Below are 18,083 nucleotides of genomic sequence, written 5' to 3'. Positions count from 1 at the left end.
GGCATGTTCGTCTGATTTGAGACATGCAGGTCTTATCAGTGGAGGCGCCACGAGTGACGTCTAGATTCCTTGGCTTGTGGAATATTCACCCACAACAGGATCAGCGCTCACCACCGAGTTCCAAGCACTACCGACAACTACGATGTATTTATATGCTGGAGATGGCTCTGTCTACCCGTACCAATATGGCGCCACGCCTGACTACGAAGAGCACCCATTCGACTTATCGCTGATGTTGAACCAAGGCCTTCAATTGGTTTGCCTGGCTGGCATCGCCAGTGCTCTGGCTCTACGAAGCCCGCTCATTCCCGTTCAGGCGATCAATGGACTTGACTTCGTTTTCCAGCTGGGGAACAGCAGCTTTCTAGCGACATCCGCATCACCCCTGTTGGAGGCGCCCCTGAAATACAAGCCGGTCACCGTTGCGGCGACGCATGTCGTTGCCACAAGTCCGCTCATTACAGCTCAGTTACTGCAGGATACTTTCGATAGGTATCTCGCCGAGGATGACGTGTTTACCCAAGACTTTCTTGAGACCATCATCATCAGCTCAAACTACTCGTCAGGGCTGGATGCTACTGCACGCAGCTTGGTTGAGTCTATAGGGTCGCAGATCCTGTTATTGCCTGCTTCGACCAACTCGACATCATCGGTGCCCCCTCCAGGACCAGTGCTTCTAGAATCAGACGGAGAAACGATCAAAGTATCCAAGGTCTTTCGCCTGTACACGGATACCTACAGCGACTTCGTACATGGCGTTTACGAATCAAATGGGGAATACAAGATCTTGAATCTTGTCGATCCGGTATGGGGCTACCCACTCGTCCCTGTTCCATCGCGTCTCTACAACCAGGCCGACTCTAGGCCACTAGCTGGCAAGAGAGTTGGTGTTAAGGACATCTACGATGTCAAGGGTCTGAAGACAACGTTGGGGAGTAAGGCCTGGACGAGTATGATAGGCGAAGCAAACGCAACAGCCCCATCCATTCAACGCATCATCGACCTCGGGGGCGTTGTCGTGGGAAAGCAAAAGACGTCTCAGTTTGCTTCCGCAGCCCACGCTTGGGAGTGGACGGATGTTTACTACCCCCAGAACCCTCGTGGGGATGGCTACCTGAGCTGCTCCGCATCGTCCGCCGGCGGCGCTTGTTCGATCGCAGCTTATGAGTGGCTGGACTTTGCGATCGGCTCCGACACTGGCCAGTCTATGCGCCAGCCGGCGGCGTTTGCAGGCGTGTACGGGAACCGCCCTTCCCAAGGAATCATTGACTTGACTGGGGCCATGCCGATATCGTACGGAACTGACACTGCGGGTGTGTTTGCCAGAGATCCTCGAGATTGGGTCCAATTCGCCAAGATTTGGTACGATCCCGCACTTCAACAAGATAAGGATCTCAATGAGCTTCCCGATCTCGACGTTCCAGATGCACGCACCTTCCCGAAACGCATCTTCTACCCTATGGATCGTCTACCCCTTAGGAACCCAGCCGCGGAAGCTGTCCTTCAAAGCTTCCTGGGTCAAGTTACGCAGACCATGGGCCTGTCAATTGAGAAGATCAATATCACCGAGAAAGTGGAAACCGTCACTGGGCGTGTCTACGATGGCATTCTGACTGACTTGAGGACTCTCTGGACCTACACGCAGCTCAAGGTTGTGGCCACCCCCCTCCTGGACTATTTCAGCCCCAAGTTCCCTGCGTTGGATCAACCGTTCCGTTCATCCTGGTGGAATCGCACACTAGACGCTAAAGAACACACCGAAGCGCTGCAGCGAAGACACGACGATTCGGAGGCTTGGCACAGCAAGGTCCTGTTTAGCACGGAAGACAGCTGTTCGGAATCTATCTTGATCTACGACATCGGCACAGGCGGCTTGCCGTCGTTCCGAGAGGCCTATCTGAATGATTCGCCCGGCGCAGCACTTCCGGATGCCACCGGGTCCAAGGAGGCTGGATCGATTCTGGCATCATACTTTGGCAGCGCAGACTTTACGATTCCGATTGGACAGGTGTCGTATTACAGTAATGTCACTCACCAGGAGGTGTCAATGCCCGTGACCATCAACATGATTGTAAAGAGGGGATGCGATTTTGTGCTTTTCAACTTCATAGAAGAGCTGGCGCTGCAAGGCATCTTAGCGCCCGTGGCTACAGGACCCAAGGCGTTTATCTCTTAATAGGACACTGTAAAACGTCGTCTAGATTATTTGGAGGTCTGCGTAATCTAAATACACCTCACCACAGAAGGGGAAAATTCAACTGAATCCGATTAAGCACGTCCCCATCCTTTCGCAACGAGATGTTTTTACTATAGAAGACTGCTAGTATCAATCGTCGTAAAACATGAGAAGTTCCATGAGCAAAAACAGCCTAGGTTCACAATTGTAGCAAAATCAAAAATGATTACGAGGGCTCAATCGGGGATCGAACCCGAGACCTCGCCCATTCCCGCTGTGCGGAAGGGTTGTGATGTTGCACAAGCACCCGAAGGGCGAATCATACCACTAGACCATTGAGCCGATATCGGATTTCTGTAGACAGAAACCAATGGTTGGTCAGAGACGGTGTGGTTGCAGCTCATAGATGCACGATGATGAGAACAGCGGGTCATGAGTGGGACTTATCGTGAACCGAAGGCCCTGAACCGCAGTCGGGGAAGTGAGGGGAGAGCATGAAGAGCACCGAGACATGTGGGAAAAAATGAGCTGAAGTATAAAAGATTATTCAAGTCACGGTTCTACAAGAAGTGGTCTAATTGTACTGGATCTATGTCATTGGCCTGGTCCAGTTGTGGGAATGGGCGCAACCGATCTGACAGTGTTGTGGAACGCCAAAACGCCAGCTCTATTGACCCTCTATAGCACGATCGTCTTTCAGCTTTACAAATATCCACCTTCTGCCGCTACAACTTCTCCTTCGAGTGACTCCGGTCCATGAGATTTCTCTCGGCCGACAGAACCATATTGACGTGATTACTCAAAGCCACCACGTTCTGGTCCTGATCTAGGATGATCACTTCCAGGTCTAGTCTTCCGTTCTGAATGACCTTCGCTAAACACCTGATAAACAGCCACTCGACGCCGTCTTCTGGCAGCGCCCTCTTCACGTCGAGATTCAGCGACAGCGTGGGGTACCAAAACATCTCATCCGACCGGAACGGTGTCTGCTCCTCGCCGCGCCGCGGCCGCCATGCCTCGACGATGGTCGGATACGCATCGGCAATGTAGCCCAGCGACGCGTTCGTGAACTTCTGCCCGGCCTTGAAGCGCAGCCACATGTCCGCCATGCCGCGGCGCACGCCCTCGCGCGGGACGTAGTGCTCGAGGTTGTTGTGCGCGCGGGCGAACGACACGGCGCGGGCCGTCATCTTGTCCCGTCGGAACCAGTGGGGGTCCTTGTCCAGGCCGAGCGCGGCGAAGTCCACCGGCTTCAGCGGGGGCGCCATCGTCCACCCGCTGTCGAGGGTGAGGCCCTTTTCGAGGCTGATGCGCGCGTTGGTGAGGTAGGCGAGGACATTTCTGCGCGACTTGGCGCTGAACCACGGCGCGGACGGGAGGAGCTCGTGCTGGTAGAGGGTAATGTGCACCGTTGACAGGTTGCGGCCGAGTTTTACCTCTTCGACGATGAGGATGGCCGGCCCGACCTCTGTGCGGTTTGGGTACTCGAAGTGAGCCGAAATGGTGTCCGGCTGGCCGCGCGCGGCGAGGTGGAGGGACGCGGCGCGGAGGATGACGGAGGCGACGTAGCCGCCGTTTGGTACTGCGAGAGCTGCGTCAGATGGGATGGGTTGAGTGAGATGTGCGCATCCAACTACGAACCTGAGCCTATGCACCAGGCAGATGCAAGATTGGCAAGATAGACGTTTGAGTCTACTTTTGTTACCTGGGTCGCATCGTTGAAGGGAACCAGCTGTTCTGATGCGGATGCCATTTGAAGTCGCAGGTAAGATGAGCTGGCTGGATGAAGGTCGAGGGTACACCCCGAGGAGGAGAACACAAGGATGAGTTGAAGGGTATTCTGCTCGATACAGCCACATAAACGATCAATGAATCAAGGAATATAGAAGTACCGGGTACAATGGATAGTCGTGAGCTCAAAGGATCAGTAATACAGTCTCTATGAAGATGAAGAAAGCTATGGCAATTGAAGATGCATCCCACGTCACTAGAATCCGGGGAAGCTCCTCCGCCAAAACACAGGGGCCACAGTGGACCACGTTCTGGAACAGCGCGGCCGTCGTTTACGATTCAGCGGACTGAATCTCCAATTCCGCCCTCTTCTGGCTGGTCGGCAGCTGTTTCGGCCGACATCCCGCACCATTGTGCCTCGGCTTCTAAGGCTGTCACCTGACTCTGCCATCGTCCGCTGAATCCTCCTGCGCTTGTGCTAACGGTGAGTCCTTCTGCCTCGGTAAGTGGGCCGGAATCGGATGTTTACTGATATTGGCCAGCTCATATTTCAGTGGCGCTCTCACTCAAAAAATCTCACCTCATCCAAGCCACTCACTAAGAGAAAGGGGGCTTGACAAACACGGACAACGCTGCCGAATTAAGAGATGCCGCGTCTTTTGTACGCGCCGTACCTCGACTGAAGTCCCCACGGTCCATCTCAGATTAGGACACTCGTAAGGCTACAAATGCTCCGATTCAGTCCCAACAGTCCGCCGTAGGATCCACGGTGTCCCAACAATGCGGCGCCGCCGCGTAGACCCGTTCCCTTGGCACTGGGTTCGGAGCCCTTGATAAGATATCGCCGAGATGGAGCGGATCACTCATCAGGAAGTCTCTGTTTGGCCATCGACAACATATGAATCCTGTCATTCCCTGCTGACACGCGCTGCCCTTTGAAGCTTATCCTCATCTTTAATCACTCACAGTGCTTGCCGGTCACATTACGCTCATTTTCTGCAATTTTTCAGTGAAGAAAGCCACTCACGATGGCACCGAAAGCAGCCCCTTTCCCCGGCTTCACGGCCATCAACGATCAAGTCTTCGTCCGCGACGGCGAGGAACTCGCAGAGGGCACGACGCGCCCTTCCGGCCATCCGCGGGTCGTGATCATCTTCAGCTGGGGCGACGCCGTACCGAAGCACGTCGTGAAATACATCGAGGGTTACAGCAAACTCTACCCGCACGCCAAACAGATCGCCGTCCTCTCACCCATCGTCAAGGCCATCTCCGAAAGCCTGCAACAGCGCGCCGCCAGCATGGCCCCCGTCGTCGAGGCCGCCTACCCGCCCGAGGTCCTCGGCACCCCCGACGAGGACGCCGTCCTCACGCACGGCATGTCCAACACGGGCGCCATCAACTACGCCTCCGCCCTAAAGGCGTACCGCGACAAATACAACAAGCCGATGCCTCACCGCCTGACTGTCTGGGACTCGACGCCGGGGAGCCCGTACATGACTTGGGAGACGCTGAAGCGCTGGGCTAACGCGGCTGCGATGGCCGTTGCGCCGTTTGTCCCGCTGCCGTACATCGTTACGCAAACGATTGTCGGCTTTCTCTTGGCGGTGCACCGTGGGTACCAGCTCGCCACAGGCTCAGAGCCGGCTCCCGTGTTTAGCATGAAGGCGTGCAACGACATCACGTATGTGCCAAAGAACTTGCGCAGGTTGTACTTCTACGGCAAGAGCGACAGGATCATCTCGTACACCGAGATTGAGGAGAATATCGCCTTAGGAGAGAAGGCGGGTTTTGAGCACAAGGCCGTGGTGTTTGAGGACAGCGACCACGTGGGACACATGCGCATGCACCCCGAGAAGTACTGGGCCTCGATCCAAGAGTCTTGGAAAGACGTTGCATGACAATATTTTGCCGGGTTATCGGATTTTGGCGTTACGGACTGAATAGAGAACTTTGGCCTGGAGTACTAAGTGAATAGACACGTCAGCTTTGATGGGGAGTATGCAGGGCCATGGCCCCCTATCGTGGTCTTACGTTGGATACCTATTTCGGCGTGAATTGCAGGCGCTGAGGTCTTGGACTGTGTCTTGGACTGTCTTGATTGGTTGCGCATCAGTAGGATTTACGGTTTCCTCTATTAGGAATGAAGATGGAGTAGTAAATGCCCACCAGCCTGTTCATTCGAGGGAGGAAAAATCAGAGGTAATATCAGATGCCACATTTGGTACCTGCAGCGGCAGCAACACAGGGATCGGTAGTCGCGGATTTGAAGAACAGAATTGTAAGCTTATTCCCCGTCATGTTCTCATGGCTGGACTTCGGGTGACCCCTGAACTCACTTTGTGCATCTGTTTTCAATGCTTCTTTGGTTACCTCATTTTATCTGTTCTAGGTTTCATTTAATCTTACAATATCTCTCAATGAACGAGCTGCAGCGATGAACGGGAGTTCAGGCATGAAAGTCGTCAGACATGACATTTGCACTCACAACCCGCTCATATGACGTCACACTTGCGTTCCCTCAACTTCACCTATCCTGGAGTCGTCTTCAATTTCGCCAGTCCAACTTGCGAAGCTATAACTGCGTCAGCACTCTCGATACAATCTACAAAACTCTTCACAAAGCCTACAATGAGCTCTAGACTCTCACTGACGCCGCTTTCGTCTTTGCGCGTCTCCAAGCACTTCATCCCGGCACATGGCTTGCTTCCAAACACCAGCATCCAGAACAAGCCATTGTTGATCTACCATTCCGCCTTCCCATCTGCAAGTGCGTCCTCCATAGAGGCGCATCTTTCCTCAGTCGGCGTCGTCGAGCCGCAATGGCGATATACCATGTACAGCACGTCTCACTTTCACAGCACGACCCATGAGCTGCTTTGCATCAGCAATGGGCGGGCAAGGCTGTGCTTTGGAGGAGAGGAGAATGAGGGCCGTGTCGAACCGGTGGTGGAAAAGGGAGATGTCATTGTGGTCCCTGTTGGGGTATCCCATCGGCTGCTAGAGGATATCGACGGACGGTTCGAGATGGTGGGGAGCTATCCTATCGGTTGTCATTGGGACATGTGCTATGGCAAGAAGGGGGAGGAGAGCAAGGTTGCGGCCATCAGCAAGCTCGAGTGGTTTGCAAAAGATCCGGTTTACGGGGATTCGGGTCCGGTGTTGGATGTGTGAACGTTTGTACGAGGTCAGAGGTGGTCATGAGAAGTGATGGAATACGTTTCATCAGCTGTATGTTACCGATGACCAATTAGTGAACCTTTCCGAGCCTTGAACCTCTGTATGGTCCAAGCTCTGCCACTGCATGGGAAGACTTGACACAAACGGTAAATCGTATGAAGTGGTCTTCCGGTAGACCCTAGGGCTTACTGGATCAACTGAACGCAACATCTGCATGTAACCTGAACAATGTTGTCTCATATAGGTTACATGCATGATCGGGTGGGATCACATCACCGAACTACACGTATTTTGGCTTAACTCGGTGGAGCCCGGGTTCCTTGACCGACATGGATAGAAACAGGCAGGCTCGAGAACTTCGGGAAAAAGCAATGACTGACGACGAAGCTCCAGATCCCACATACCGAGACAAAAACAGACGTCCCGATTGGTAAACCGCGTCAGATGATTGGGGCAGTCTCCAGGCTGATCTGTGAATTTGAGGCTCAAAGACGGGTTCTGCTCGGCTTCTCCACCAAATGCCGCGTTCCCACGTAAGCCCCATATGCCCGTGATATGGGCCGCTGCAGCGTGCGGCCATCGCCACGGCCGACTGCATGGCCCGGAGCCACTCCGCTTCGCGACAACACGGAGCTAGCGGACGCAGCGGATATCTTGCCGATGTGATTCGCGCGACCCAACTTCAATGAAACCCTTTCCTTGTTCGGGCCCTTTCCCGCATGGGGCATGATTAACACTTCAGATCTCGGCACGACGGTAAGCTGACTGCTGTCCACACTATGCGATTATCTCAACCCCGTCTGTGGAGCAGTCATTCTTCCGCCATCTAAGAGGTTCATCTCATGAGTTCGGCACTTATGTCACCTAGGTACGATAGAGGTCCCACTGACCATGACTTAGGCAGCGGGGTCATGGCTGGGTTTGGGAGATCCTACTACATAATACGAGTAACCTTCCCTGGTTCCCGGTCTCTGAAACTGGCGACCAAAGGGATTTTCGTCACATGCAACGAGATTCCCGTTCTTCACGATGAAAGATTCTTCTCTGTTCATTGGCTTCGCTGTCACCCTTCTTGCGGTCTTCATCGCCGACAAGCTTCTTCAAGCGAGGAAGAATGCCAATCGTCCCCCTCTCCCCCCCGGCCCAAAGGGGCTACCGCTCGTTGGAAATATTCGCGACTTGCCTCAGCCGACTGAATTCGCAGCTCGCTTTTGGCTGAAGCACAAGGATCTATACGGTAAGGCTGCAAGACATTGCATGACTATCACTCGCTGAGTATTTTGGCTCATACCCGCTGCGCAGGTCCGATCAGCTCCGTTCAGGTGCTTGGTAAGACATTGATTATCATCAATGATGCCCAGGTAGCATCCGAAATGCTTGACAAGCGTTCTTCCGAGTTTTCGTCCCGGCCGACCATCGTCCTTGCAGGCGAAATGTAAGGACACGGCTTTCCAAGCACTTATCACCTCTCTTCTCAAGGTCTGACTGGCTACCAGGGTCGGATGGAACGACGGCACAGGGCAGCTGAAATACGATGACACTCTTCGCCTCCATCGGAAAGTGTTTTCTCGGATTCTCGGGACGCGATCAACCGCAGCACAGTACAATACGTTGCAAGAGGCCGAGGTGGGCCACTTCCTCTTGCATGTGCTTGACAACCCGAAGAAACTCACGGAGCATATTGCAAGGTTAGTTAAACCTATCAAAGGACATGCATCTAGTTATTGGCTGACGGCGAGTGCGTGTACTAGGGAAGCTGGCTCTGTCATTCTGAATATCGTCTACGGCTACAACGCCGAACAGTTCAAGAAAGACCCCTTGACTGGGATGATGAATGACGCTATGGAACACTTTGCCTACGCAGCTACCCCTGGGAACTTTCTTGTCGACATCATTCCAATTCGTAAGTGATTATCTTCATTTTCTCCCAGTAGGTTTATGCAAGACGTCGCTAAACACCTACAGTGCAATATGTTCCTGAATGGTTTCCTGGAGCTGGATGGAAGAAGATCGCCAACAAGTGGGCTGCTGAACTGAAAGAGACCGTCGACACCGGATACAAATTCGTAGAAGACCAGTTGGCTTCGGGGAAGAAGAACGACTCGTATCTCTCACGAGCGATGTCGAGCAGCGAAGACACCCCCGAGAACGTGCACAACAACAAATGGACTGCGGCATCCCTATTCGGTGGTGGAGCAGATACGGTATGTCATATCTCGTTGTGTGCACTAATGTGGGAGCTGATGAAACTGACACATCGCCTAGTCTGTCGCATCAATAGCCACATTCTTCCTCGCGATGGCGAAGTACCCCGAGGTGCAGAAGAAGGCGCAGGAAGAGATCGACCGCGTCATTGGCAGCGACCGCCTACCTAACCTTGACGACCGCGATAAGTTGCCGTACATCGAAGCAATCGTTCTAGAGATTCTGCGATGGCATCCCATTGGGCCCATGGGTCTTCCACATTCATGTGATCAAGATGTCGTCTTTAGGAATTATTTGATCCCGAGAGATTCATACTTGATGCCAAACGTATGGTGTGTACTGGATGCTCTTTCCAACTTATACGTCTTGCCTATTTCCCAGCTTGGAGAGGTGAGAGGAGCCTAACTAGACCTTGTACTGACTCTTAAAGGTGGTTTACCCATGATCCAGAGGTCTACCAAGATCCCATGGAGTTTCGACCAGAACGATTCCAAGGCTCCAAGCCAGAAAACAATCCGCGCAAGATTGTTTTCGGCTATGGCCGTCGCATATGCGCTGGACAGATTCTTGCTGAGAACTCGTTATTCCTCAACTTCGCACAGTCGCTTGCCGTGTTTAACATAGAGAGCCCTATTATCGACGGTAAAGTGGTTGAGCCCGAAGCAGAGTTCAATCCGGGTGTGATCAGTCATCCCGCACCATTCGACGTTTCTATCAAACCCAAATCCCTGCACCATGAGAAGCTCATCCGGTCAATTGAGGACAGGTTCCCATGGCAGGCGTCAGATGCCAAGGATTTAAGATAAGCATACGAGGGAATTTGAGGTTTGCGTAGGTAGAGAACCCGCATGTTGTTGTACCTACGTTTGGTTAGTTCTCATGAGTCCCTTGGCCTGTTGAGGTGAGAGCACGGGAATAAAGTCATTATTAATGAACTTATGTGATTCGTAAGCTTCGCATTACGATTATGACGCTGAGGTACTGACGTTAGAAGCAGTTAGGGCTACGGCAGGAAGGTTGGGATGAACGACAGTTGCTTGTCATAACAGTAACAGTGCATGCAAGTTATTTCGGCAGCCGTCGGGCCCGCGGCCGCTATCCGATTAATTACCTTCCGAGCCAGTTTGTGTGGTGCGGGGGTCCACGCCACTATCAAAAACTCTGTTTGGGTATTCTTCAGGGAGATATTCACTACCAACTAAGTATCCACGTCGTATCTTGTCCCTGTCCATGACAGGAAATCCCGCTGACTAGCCCTGCTTCCTTGCCCTCATGCTGGTCCGCGGAAACCCGAGCGATGATTGCAGACAACGCCTCTTGTTCGGGTATCGAATGGGCAAACTGACCGTTTGTTTGCGAGCCATTCGGCCTCCGTACGTCTGACATGCCTCTCTCGCCGCCGCGGATAATGTATAATATGATCCTGAGATGAACCTCTGTGTCAAAGGGGGATGATTCTGCATCGCCATCGTTTCCAACACACTTGTTTCTCGCGCTGGTTTCCGCCTCGACCGCGATGGGTTTCTCGTGCTCAATCGCTGCTGCCATTCTGGCTGGCTCTACTGCGTTTAGTTACGCTAAGGCAACCCCTTTCTCTGGTTGTGACGGAGTTGTAGGTGTTTCCTAGCGTCCTTGTTTGTTTTTTCCTCAACGTCAAAACGAAGGGAAAATGAAGGACAAGGGATGTATGCTGACGGTGCGTGAAAGTGTCGCAACCTCCACCAGGAGTTCCCGGATCAGGTTCTTCTGAGAAACGAAACTGCGTACGCCGTGGAGCAGACATCCTTCTGGTCGACTATCCAGGGTTCTGCCTCTCCGATCTGCTTCTTTACCCCTGAGAACGCAAGTGAAGTTTCCAGAGCAGTTGTCATTGCTCGGTATGGTCAGTGTCAATTTGCAGTCAAGAGCGGAGGTCACTATTCGTTCGAAGCATCCACCATTGACAACGGTGTGGTGGTTGACCTCGCCCGTATGAACGAAACTGTCGTGAGTGATGACAAAAAGTCGGCTGTTGTCGGACCTGGTGGCCGTTGGTCCAACGTGTATCCCATCCTGCAAGAGCAAAACCTCACCATCCCTGGTGGGAGGATGTTCGGCGTTGGTGTCGGCGGTCTCACTCTGGGCGGTATGTCTATTGTCCCGAGTCTCTGTACCAGCCACTGACCGTCTGTAGGCGGAATTTCTTGGTTGAGCAACCTCCATGGCATGACATGTGACAACGTCCAAGACTACGAAGTTGTATTGGCAAATGGCAGCATCGTCACGGCGTCTCCCACCTCCCACCCCGACCTGTACTGGGCTCTCCGCGGCGGTGGAAGCAACTTTGGTATCGTCACTAAGCTCACATTCGACGCCTATGAGCAGGGTAAGCTGTGGACCGGTCAGCTGGAATACGATGGCGCCGCCAATGCGTCTTCTATCACAGCGTTCGTCAACTGGGGCGATCAACTCGTGGCAACCGACCCCAAGAGCTTTAGCGTACTACTCTGGGACTACAACAAGGACGCTCCCCCAACTGGCACAGCTATCCTTACACACGCCGACACCTTCACCGACACCAAGCACCCTGCAGTTTTTGACGAGTTCTACAATGCCGGACCCAACAATATCACGGAGACCAACGCATACCACGCTGAGATCGCCGACGGCCTCGTGTTCTCTGGCGGTGTGACCCGCAACTCCTTCTGGACGACCTCGTTCACACTCGACGCGGAAATGATGCAGACGGCCTTCGAGATCTGGCACGAAGAGGCCAAGGCCATCGAGTCTATCGCGACGCAGCAGTTGCAGCTCCAGATCTTCACGCGCGCTGAGTTCGAGTTCGCGAAGCGTAATGGAGGTAATCCCATCAGCTTCGCCGAACAAGAACGGCCTCTCGGGTTTCTGAACATCATCGCTATGTGGAAAAACGATCGCGATGACAAGATTGTCTACGCCACACAGCAAAGTATTGAGGACCGCGTGAATGCGGCCGCAAGGGAAAGGGGCCTATATAACGGATTTAAATACACCAACTACGCCAGCCAATTCCAGGATCCCTTCGCCAGCTACGGAACGGAAAATAAGGCGCTGCTTCTAAAGATTGCGAGAGACTATGATCCGGACGGTGTTTTCCAGAAGCTCCTCAGTGGCGGGTTCAAACTCACGCGCGGACCTGAACATGTCTAGGCCATTATAAATATGAATCATAGTTTCGTCGTCAACAGGAAGACTTTTAGTAGAAGGACGACAGCAGCTGGAACATCAGTCCAAAGCAAGCGGCTTCAGAGACTTTGCTCCGTCTGTCGGGGGTAGTACCCGGTAACAAGCATCTCAAAGCAAGGATTAAACCTTTAGAACGGGCTCCAATTTCAATCAAACGAGGTTGGTGTGGTATACTATGAAAGCTAGATCTTGCCATACTTAAGTCTACTTACACTAGACGTCCAAGCAATGATTGTTCCTGATGCCAAAGGCTCCGCATGCCACGCCCAACTTAAACGGCAACGCAGTCTCATAGTGAGAATTCATACAATCTGCAGACTCCTTGTACCATTTTTGGTCGTTGCCTAATCAAGCATCATTAGACCTTGAATAGATCTAGCCATCATGCGTCGGTAGCCCCATGCGTAGGCATGGCCGGCAAGCTGCCTAGCACAACACCTAAATTACCGCCGCTAAAATCCCCGTGGCCTGTCATTTCATCCTTTCAGGCCTTCCTCATACCTCTAAAGACGTTGATATATTCCTCACCTGCCTATTAGCGTATTCAAACGTCATTGATTATCGTTTTTTCGTGGTTGCTACAGGTAGTACGGTTACATTTCTGCCGGCCTTTTATCCCATCAACTGCTGAATGACGCCAGTACATAGACGTGCGGGGTAGCAGCGAGTGAGCTCTTGATCCGAAAGATCGACACGTTTTTAGGCCAATTATAAAATTCAATAGTAAGGTATTTGGAGAAATTATGGGACGTGATGTATTGGCGTCATTCAGCAGTTGATGGGATATGGGCCCGAGAGATATCAGACAAAAGGCGGCTGCGCCGCAGAAGAATACTGACAGCTAATCCTCGGACCCTAATCCCGCTTGAGAGATCATTATTGAGTCTTGACACTTCTCGAATTCCTGCATACATGACGTGGAAAATTCGCATTAATGAAATTTGCTAAAGCGCAGAAATTGGATATTGACACGACACGCGGGTACATTGGAATTTGATATGTAACAGAGGCAGGAAAGCCGCAGGCTCAGGCAAGAAAAGGCAAGCAAGTGATCAATTGAGATCTCTTCTTCAGGTCCAAGTATCGTTACCATTTATTTTCAGCTTGGCGCCAATCCAAATTCCGAGCTACTTGTTCGTAACAGTGCCTCACTTAGCAAATACGATGGGTTCAACGTTGTCCCTGGTCGCAACAAGATGCGATCGCTCCAAGTTTAGGTTGACATGCGCGGAGAATGTGAGTGTATTGGAAACACCGATGGTTGCGGGGTTGCTCGACGTAGCAGATACTTTGGTTATGAGATAACGCCGGTGATGTTTCAAGTATGGGTGCTCTACAAGAATATACAGCAGCACCTTTTCCATGTCGGCGAGAACACTGCATCTTTGCAGGCTTCAAGGTATGAGTTTGCGACGCATAGACTGACTATGACGACCTATCAGAAATGATGGTGTAGCTTCTGTGAAACACGGAGAGTGATAACGGTTTGAATTGGTAGTTTCCTACGGAAACCGCAGAAACCAGACGTCGCCTGAAAGAGTACCAATAGCCATCGTCGAGCCCACAACGGCAAAGGCGTATGCAAAGGGACGATACTTTAACGGAAGCCAAAGAATCATATCGCCATCCTTTCTGACCCACGAATCGCTTTCCAAGAAGCTGTACCCTACCATGTGGTTGTAATCAAATTGACCGCCTGAGATCAGCACTGTTCCCAATTTGCCCTCCACCTCAATTACTTCTCCATAATGTGTTTCCACATCATATATGCGATCCTGTTGCCGAGAACCTCAGCTTTCCCGCATAGCCCCTAAGTTCGAATGACGCCTGCCAACTGTCTGTGTTGATGTTCCAGAGATCCATGGTCCTATTCCTAAATACCGCGAGTGTGATATTGTCGGGAGAGAACTCGACTGCATTAACTGGAGAAGATCCCGGTAACAATTTTCTCCGCGTAAATACTCCTTCATTCAGGTCCCGGAGCTCGACAAAGCAGTCCACATGTTTGAGAACCAATGCGAGCAGAACTCCTTTGCCAGAGAAGGTCACCGAAGACGCTTTGAAGTGGTGGGATACCCTGCCCCAATCGTGAACGGCCCGTGCTAAACTCCCATATTTTCAAAACATCATCAGACATAGATACGACGCGCTCTCCATCAGCTGAAAAAGCCACTGAGTGAACAGGGCTCCTATGTGGCCTGCCTGACGTATCATTGACAACGACTGTCATATCCCAGATCTTGATCCCTTCGGGTTTGGAGGCAGTGATAAGTGTCTTATCATCAGGAGAAAATGCCAGGGACTCGGTCCCATACCCGACTTCCAGTCTTCTCAGAAGATGGCCGGTCGTCAAGTCCCATAAGCCGATCGTGAGAGAATCCAAGTGGGCTGCGAGTTTTTCTAAGTCCATCGAAAATGTTGCTGGTAAGTCCAAGTCGCCTTCAATTTCCATGGTTCTGAGGCATACACCTGTCGCTATATCCCAGACCTTGAAGGTTTTGTCAACGGATACAGACTGTGCCATGGCACTGGTGGGATGAAATGCAACCAACTTCACTGCCGCTCTGTGACTCTCCATTTTCTGCAAGCACCGCCCCGTAACTGTATCCCAGACCAGGGCAGCTTGTCCAACAGCGGAAATTAGGCGGTGTCCATCCCTTGAGAAGACGATAGAGTTCACATCGCTGCTGTGGTAGTCATCCTTGAGCGTTGAGAGACATTCGCCTGTTTTGGCATTCCATAACATGACGGAACCCTCTTCTAAGCCTGACGCCAATGTGCCTCTGTCATTTGCAAAGAGCACCGATGTGAACTTCGCGCAAGGCGATGTAACTGTCCTCAAGTGCCGCCCTAATCTCATATCCCATAGCACAATTTTGCGGCTGGAAGCTACTGCAAGAATTGAACCATCGCATGAGATAGCCATTGAAGATAGGTGGTCTTCGAAGAAGCCCTGTTCCATGCATTTCATGTCTGACGATAGCCACTCTATAAATTGCAGTAATTCGCCGGTAGCAAGGTGCCATATGTCTATACCGACACTCGATGTTGTCGCAAAGGACCTTCCGTCAGGGAAGAAGATCACTTCTCTATTTCCATGCCAAATTTCCGACTCCAAACTCTCAATTGACTGTATGCATTGGCTCCAAGTGTCATCAGCGCGTGTGTTGACTGATAACCATTGCGGTGCGTTCATTTGATATAAGCTGCGTATGACGCTCTGGGCTGGAGTGAAAAGAAGAGCGGAGTAGACGTGGAGAGGACTGGTTTCGATGCCAGGACAATGGTACCGAACGAATCGAAGTGCATCTTGAACTAGCCCACCAAGCTGGTGCGAGATCACGTTCGAAGAGTCCTAGGCAAATTTTCAGTCAGTAATTGGAAGGTGCTGTCAGATTCCGTTTCTTAGAGAGTACCTCTACTGCAACTTTCAGCTTCCCAATGCAATATATAGCTTTGCTGATAGCACTCATCAGACTCATCGATTCTAACCAGTGCAGAAAGTGCGTCGTCAGAAAGGCGTGAACCTGACCAAGCTCTCTAGGCCCAGGCAATTCTCCCTCGTTGAGATGGTAGGCCCAGTGCGTGCACGAGTACGCAATTGATGCGAGGGGATCAGCATCCGGAGTCTCCACCTCAGCAATGGTGGTCCAGGGCTCTATACCGTAGATGTTGTGTCGAAGAACGGTTGACATGGCTTCAAGTGACCTATTGAAGATCAAAGTGTGCTGATTGCAGATACCTAAGGGCATTATGTTGCTGCGGGAACCCTGGATCAAAAAGTCTTTTGCTGATTGGTGCACGAAGTAAACAATCCCATCTTTCAAAACCAAAAGAGAGCCACATTCCCCGATGATGGCCTCCAAATTGTTAATGTTGTTCTCGTACACATCGGCGGAGTCAATTAGTATGGCCAACTCGACCAAACTGACCGGGCGCAACACGACTGAAGCCACGGCCAATACGTTCTTGCAGATGTCCGCGTCCATGGATTCCATAACTTGAAGCAACATGCGGTTATACAGCTCGTCGAGCCCCGAGGGAAATTCTCTTAACCTTCTGAGGGTGTGTCTTTTTGGAAGCTTGTGGTCTGCCAGTCGTTGTGTTACAAGCGACACCCAGAGAAATGTATCGTCTGAACTGGAGATTAAGTAGCTTTGTACTTCACTCCGTAGTGTGTCGTCGTAGGCCTTCAATTGCGCGAGTTGATCCACCTTGTAATTGATGAAATTCAACACAGCTGCAGAGATAGAATTCTCATTGAGCTCTAGGCAAACACAGTATTGATGTTGAGCTGTATCCAGAACCTCTTGAATGTTGGGCCAGTTCCGACTTGATACAATAATGCTGATAGAGGTTGAAGAGAGTTTGACGATCAAATCAAGAAGATCGTCCAGATTTACGGTGCATTCGTCTAGGGCGTCGATAACAAGAACAAGTTTTTCCGTTGCTTGATCTTGTTGGGCAAAGATCTCGTACATGATCTTGCTCAGGGCTGTCCAGCTATTGGCGTCTTCAAAAAGCTGCTTCCCTGCTTGTTTGTACTTTTCTCTGATGAATTGAATCAGAGATGGCTTCTTTTCCAGAAGCAGATACAATAGGCCTCTCAGCACGGAGGTGGCGGTGTTGAGCCGCCAGTCGGTCGCTTGGCAGAAGAAATAGACGGGATCGGCTCCTGCCTTCTCTAGCTCATTGATAACGCCGCATAGGAGCATGGTCTTGCCCTTGCCGGGGTCACCTCTCACCCAGAGCAATCGCCCACTGGCATCATTCTTCCAGCGTTGGAAAATTGGATTCTCAATAACCCAACAGTATGAGTCGCGCAGCAGCCCACCCTTGGTGCGTTCGATGCGGTCTTTGTCGTCACGGGGATCGGTAATGCGAAGGTCGCCCAATAGATTCGCGTCGATTTCTTGAGCTGGAAGAAACGGTCAATAGTCAGTTGGTCGACTGTTCAGACTAAATGCTTACCATCGTTAAAGATAATGGTTTGGGCGTTGTATTGGCTTCCAGAGCCGGAATTGTTGTTCTGCGACCCCGCAGCAACAAACTGGCTGCCGGGGCCGGAATTGCGATACTGATGCTCAAGAGCGGAGGTCATTGAGAAAATGGCGCCTTGATAAAAGTAGGTCGAGCAGTACTGCAAGCAGTTGAGCCAGTCTCCTACCAACACTGGGTCTGGTAACCAGGGCAAATTCGTGAGACGTTGGGGGCAAGGACCTGAGAGAAAGGGAACTTTGTGCAAAAAACAAGGCCGCGAACAGGCTGGGGCTGGGACTAATTTCAACAATGTGGGGGGATAAGCCACTCGGCCAACATCATTTATGATACGCGCTTCAAGCCGCCAGAGGTCGAGTTCAAAACACCGTTGGGTGGATTGCCTCTGTTGCCAGCCAATCAGGATGACGTCCTGTATGCAGAGCTGCGGCGCAGTCGGTCGTATGCTCCATAGACTTGCGTCTTCAGTCAATGCCAAGGCCACCAAGTGATGAGTCAGTATCAATGTCTTCTACAAAATCTACAAAATTGCAATAAGTATTCTTAGTGCGGAATGACATAGCCTAAAGCCGGCACTATTATATATTATAAC

The 18,083-nt window shown here is 51.6% G+C and overlaps 6 protein-coding genes across 6 annotated transcripts; 4 read left to right on the top strand and 2 right to left on the bottom strand.

The window, feature by feature from the left end:
- Positions 1 to 142: 142 nt before the first annotated feature.
- AMI1-0 (Amidase 1) lies at positions 143 to 2,176 on the top strand (the record flags this gene model as incomplete). The annotated part of the gene is made up of 1 exon (XM_036635271.1): positions 143 to 2,176. One exon carries the CDS (start codon positions 143 to 145, stop codon positions 2,174 to 2,176), a length of 2,034 nt encoding a protein of 677 aa, XP_036499062.1.
- Positions 2,177 to 2,901: 725 nt separating this feature from the next.
- CGCS363_v003421 (uncharacterized protein) lies at positions 2,902 to 3,929 on the bottom strand (the record flags this gene model as incomplete). The annotated part of the gene is made up of 2 exons (XM_036635270.1): positions 2,902 to 3,758; positions 3,818 to 3,929. 2 exons carry the CDS (start codon positions 3,927 to 3,929, stop codon positions 2,902 to 2,904), a joined length of 969 nt encoding a protein of 322 aa, XP_036499059.1.
- Positions 3,930 to 4,935: 1,006 nt separating this feature from the next.
- CGCS363_v003420 (uncharacterized protein) lies at positions 4,936 to 5,805 on the top strand (the record flags this gene model as incomplete). Its single annotated transcript, XM_036635269.1, has 1 exon — positions 4,936 to 5,805. One exon carries the CDS (start codon positions 4,936 to 4,938, stop codon positions 5,803 to 5,805), a length of 870 nt encoding a protein of 289 aa, XP_036499060.1.
- A 2,308-nt stretch (positions 5,806 to 8,113) lies between these two features.
- Positions 8,114 to 10,095, top strand: CGCS363_v003419 (Multifunctional cytochrome P450 monooxygenase; the record flags this gene model as incomplete). Its single annotated transcript, XM_036635268.1, has 7 exons — positions 8,114 to 8,321; positions 8,387 to 8,519; positions 8,581 to 8,772; positions 8,836 to 8,987; positions 9,050 to 9,288; positions 9,350 to 9,621; positions 9,720 to 10,095. The coding sequence occupies 7 exons, from the start codon at positions 8,114 to 8,116 to the stop codon at positions 10,093 to 10,095; spliced, it is 1,572 nt and encodes a 523-aa protein (XP_036499205.1).
- Positions 10,096 to 10,805: 710 nt separating this feature from the next.
- sol5-7 (Bifunctional solanapyrone synthase) lies at positions 10,806 to 12,457 on the top strand (the record flags this gene model as incomplete). Its single annotated transcript, XM_036635267.1, has 3 exons — positions 10,806 to 10,901; positions 10,997 to 11,414; positions 11,463 to 12,457. The coding sequence occupies 3 exons, from the start codon at positions 10,806 to 10,808 to the stop codon at positions 12,455 to 12,457; spliced, it is 1,509 nt and encodes a 502-aa protein (XP_036499203.1).
- Positions 12,458 to 15,832: 3,375 nt separating this feature from the next.
- CGCS363_v003417 (Vegetative incompatibility protein HET-E-1) lies at positions 15,833 to 17,594 on the bottom strand (the record flags this gene model as incomplete). Its single annotated transcript, XM_036635266.1, has 3 exons — positions 15,833 to 15,848; positions 15,986 to 17,411; positions 17,465 to 17,594. 3 exons carry the CDS (start codon positions 17,592 to 17,594, stop codon positions 15,833 to 15,835), a joined length of 1,572 nt encoding a protein of 523 aa, XP_036499966.1.
- Between the last annotated feature and the right edge of the window lie 489 nt (positions 17,595 to 18,083).

Source organism: Colletotrichum siamense, assembly GCF_013390195.1.
Source record: "Colletotrichum siamense strain Cg363 chromosome Unknown KSG_Cg363_contig02, whole genome shotgun sequence".
Taxonomy (NCBI): Eukaryota; Fungi; Ascomycota; class Sordariomycetes; order Glomerellales; family Glomerellaceae; genus Colletotrichum; species Colletotrichum siamense.
Note: the sequence above shows the minus strand (reverse complement) of the source record. Positions and strands in the feature narration are given on the sequence as shown.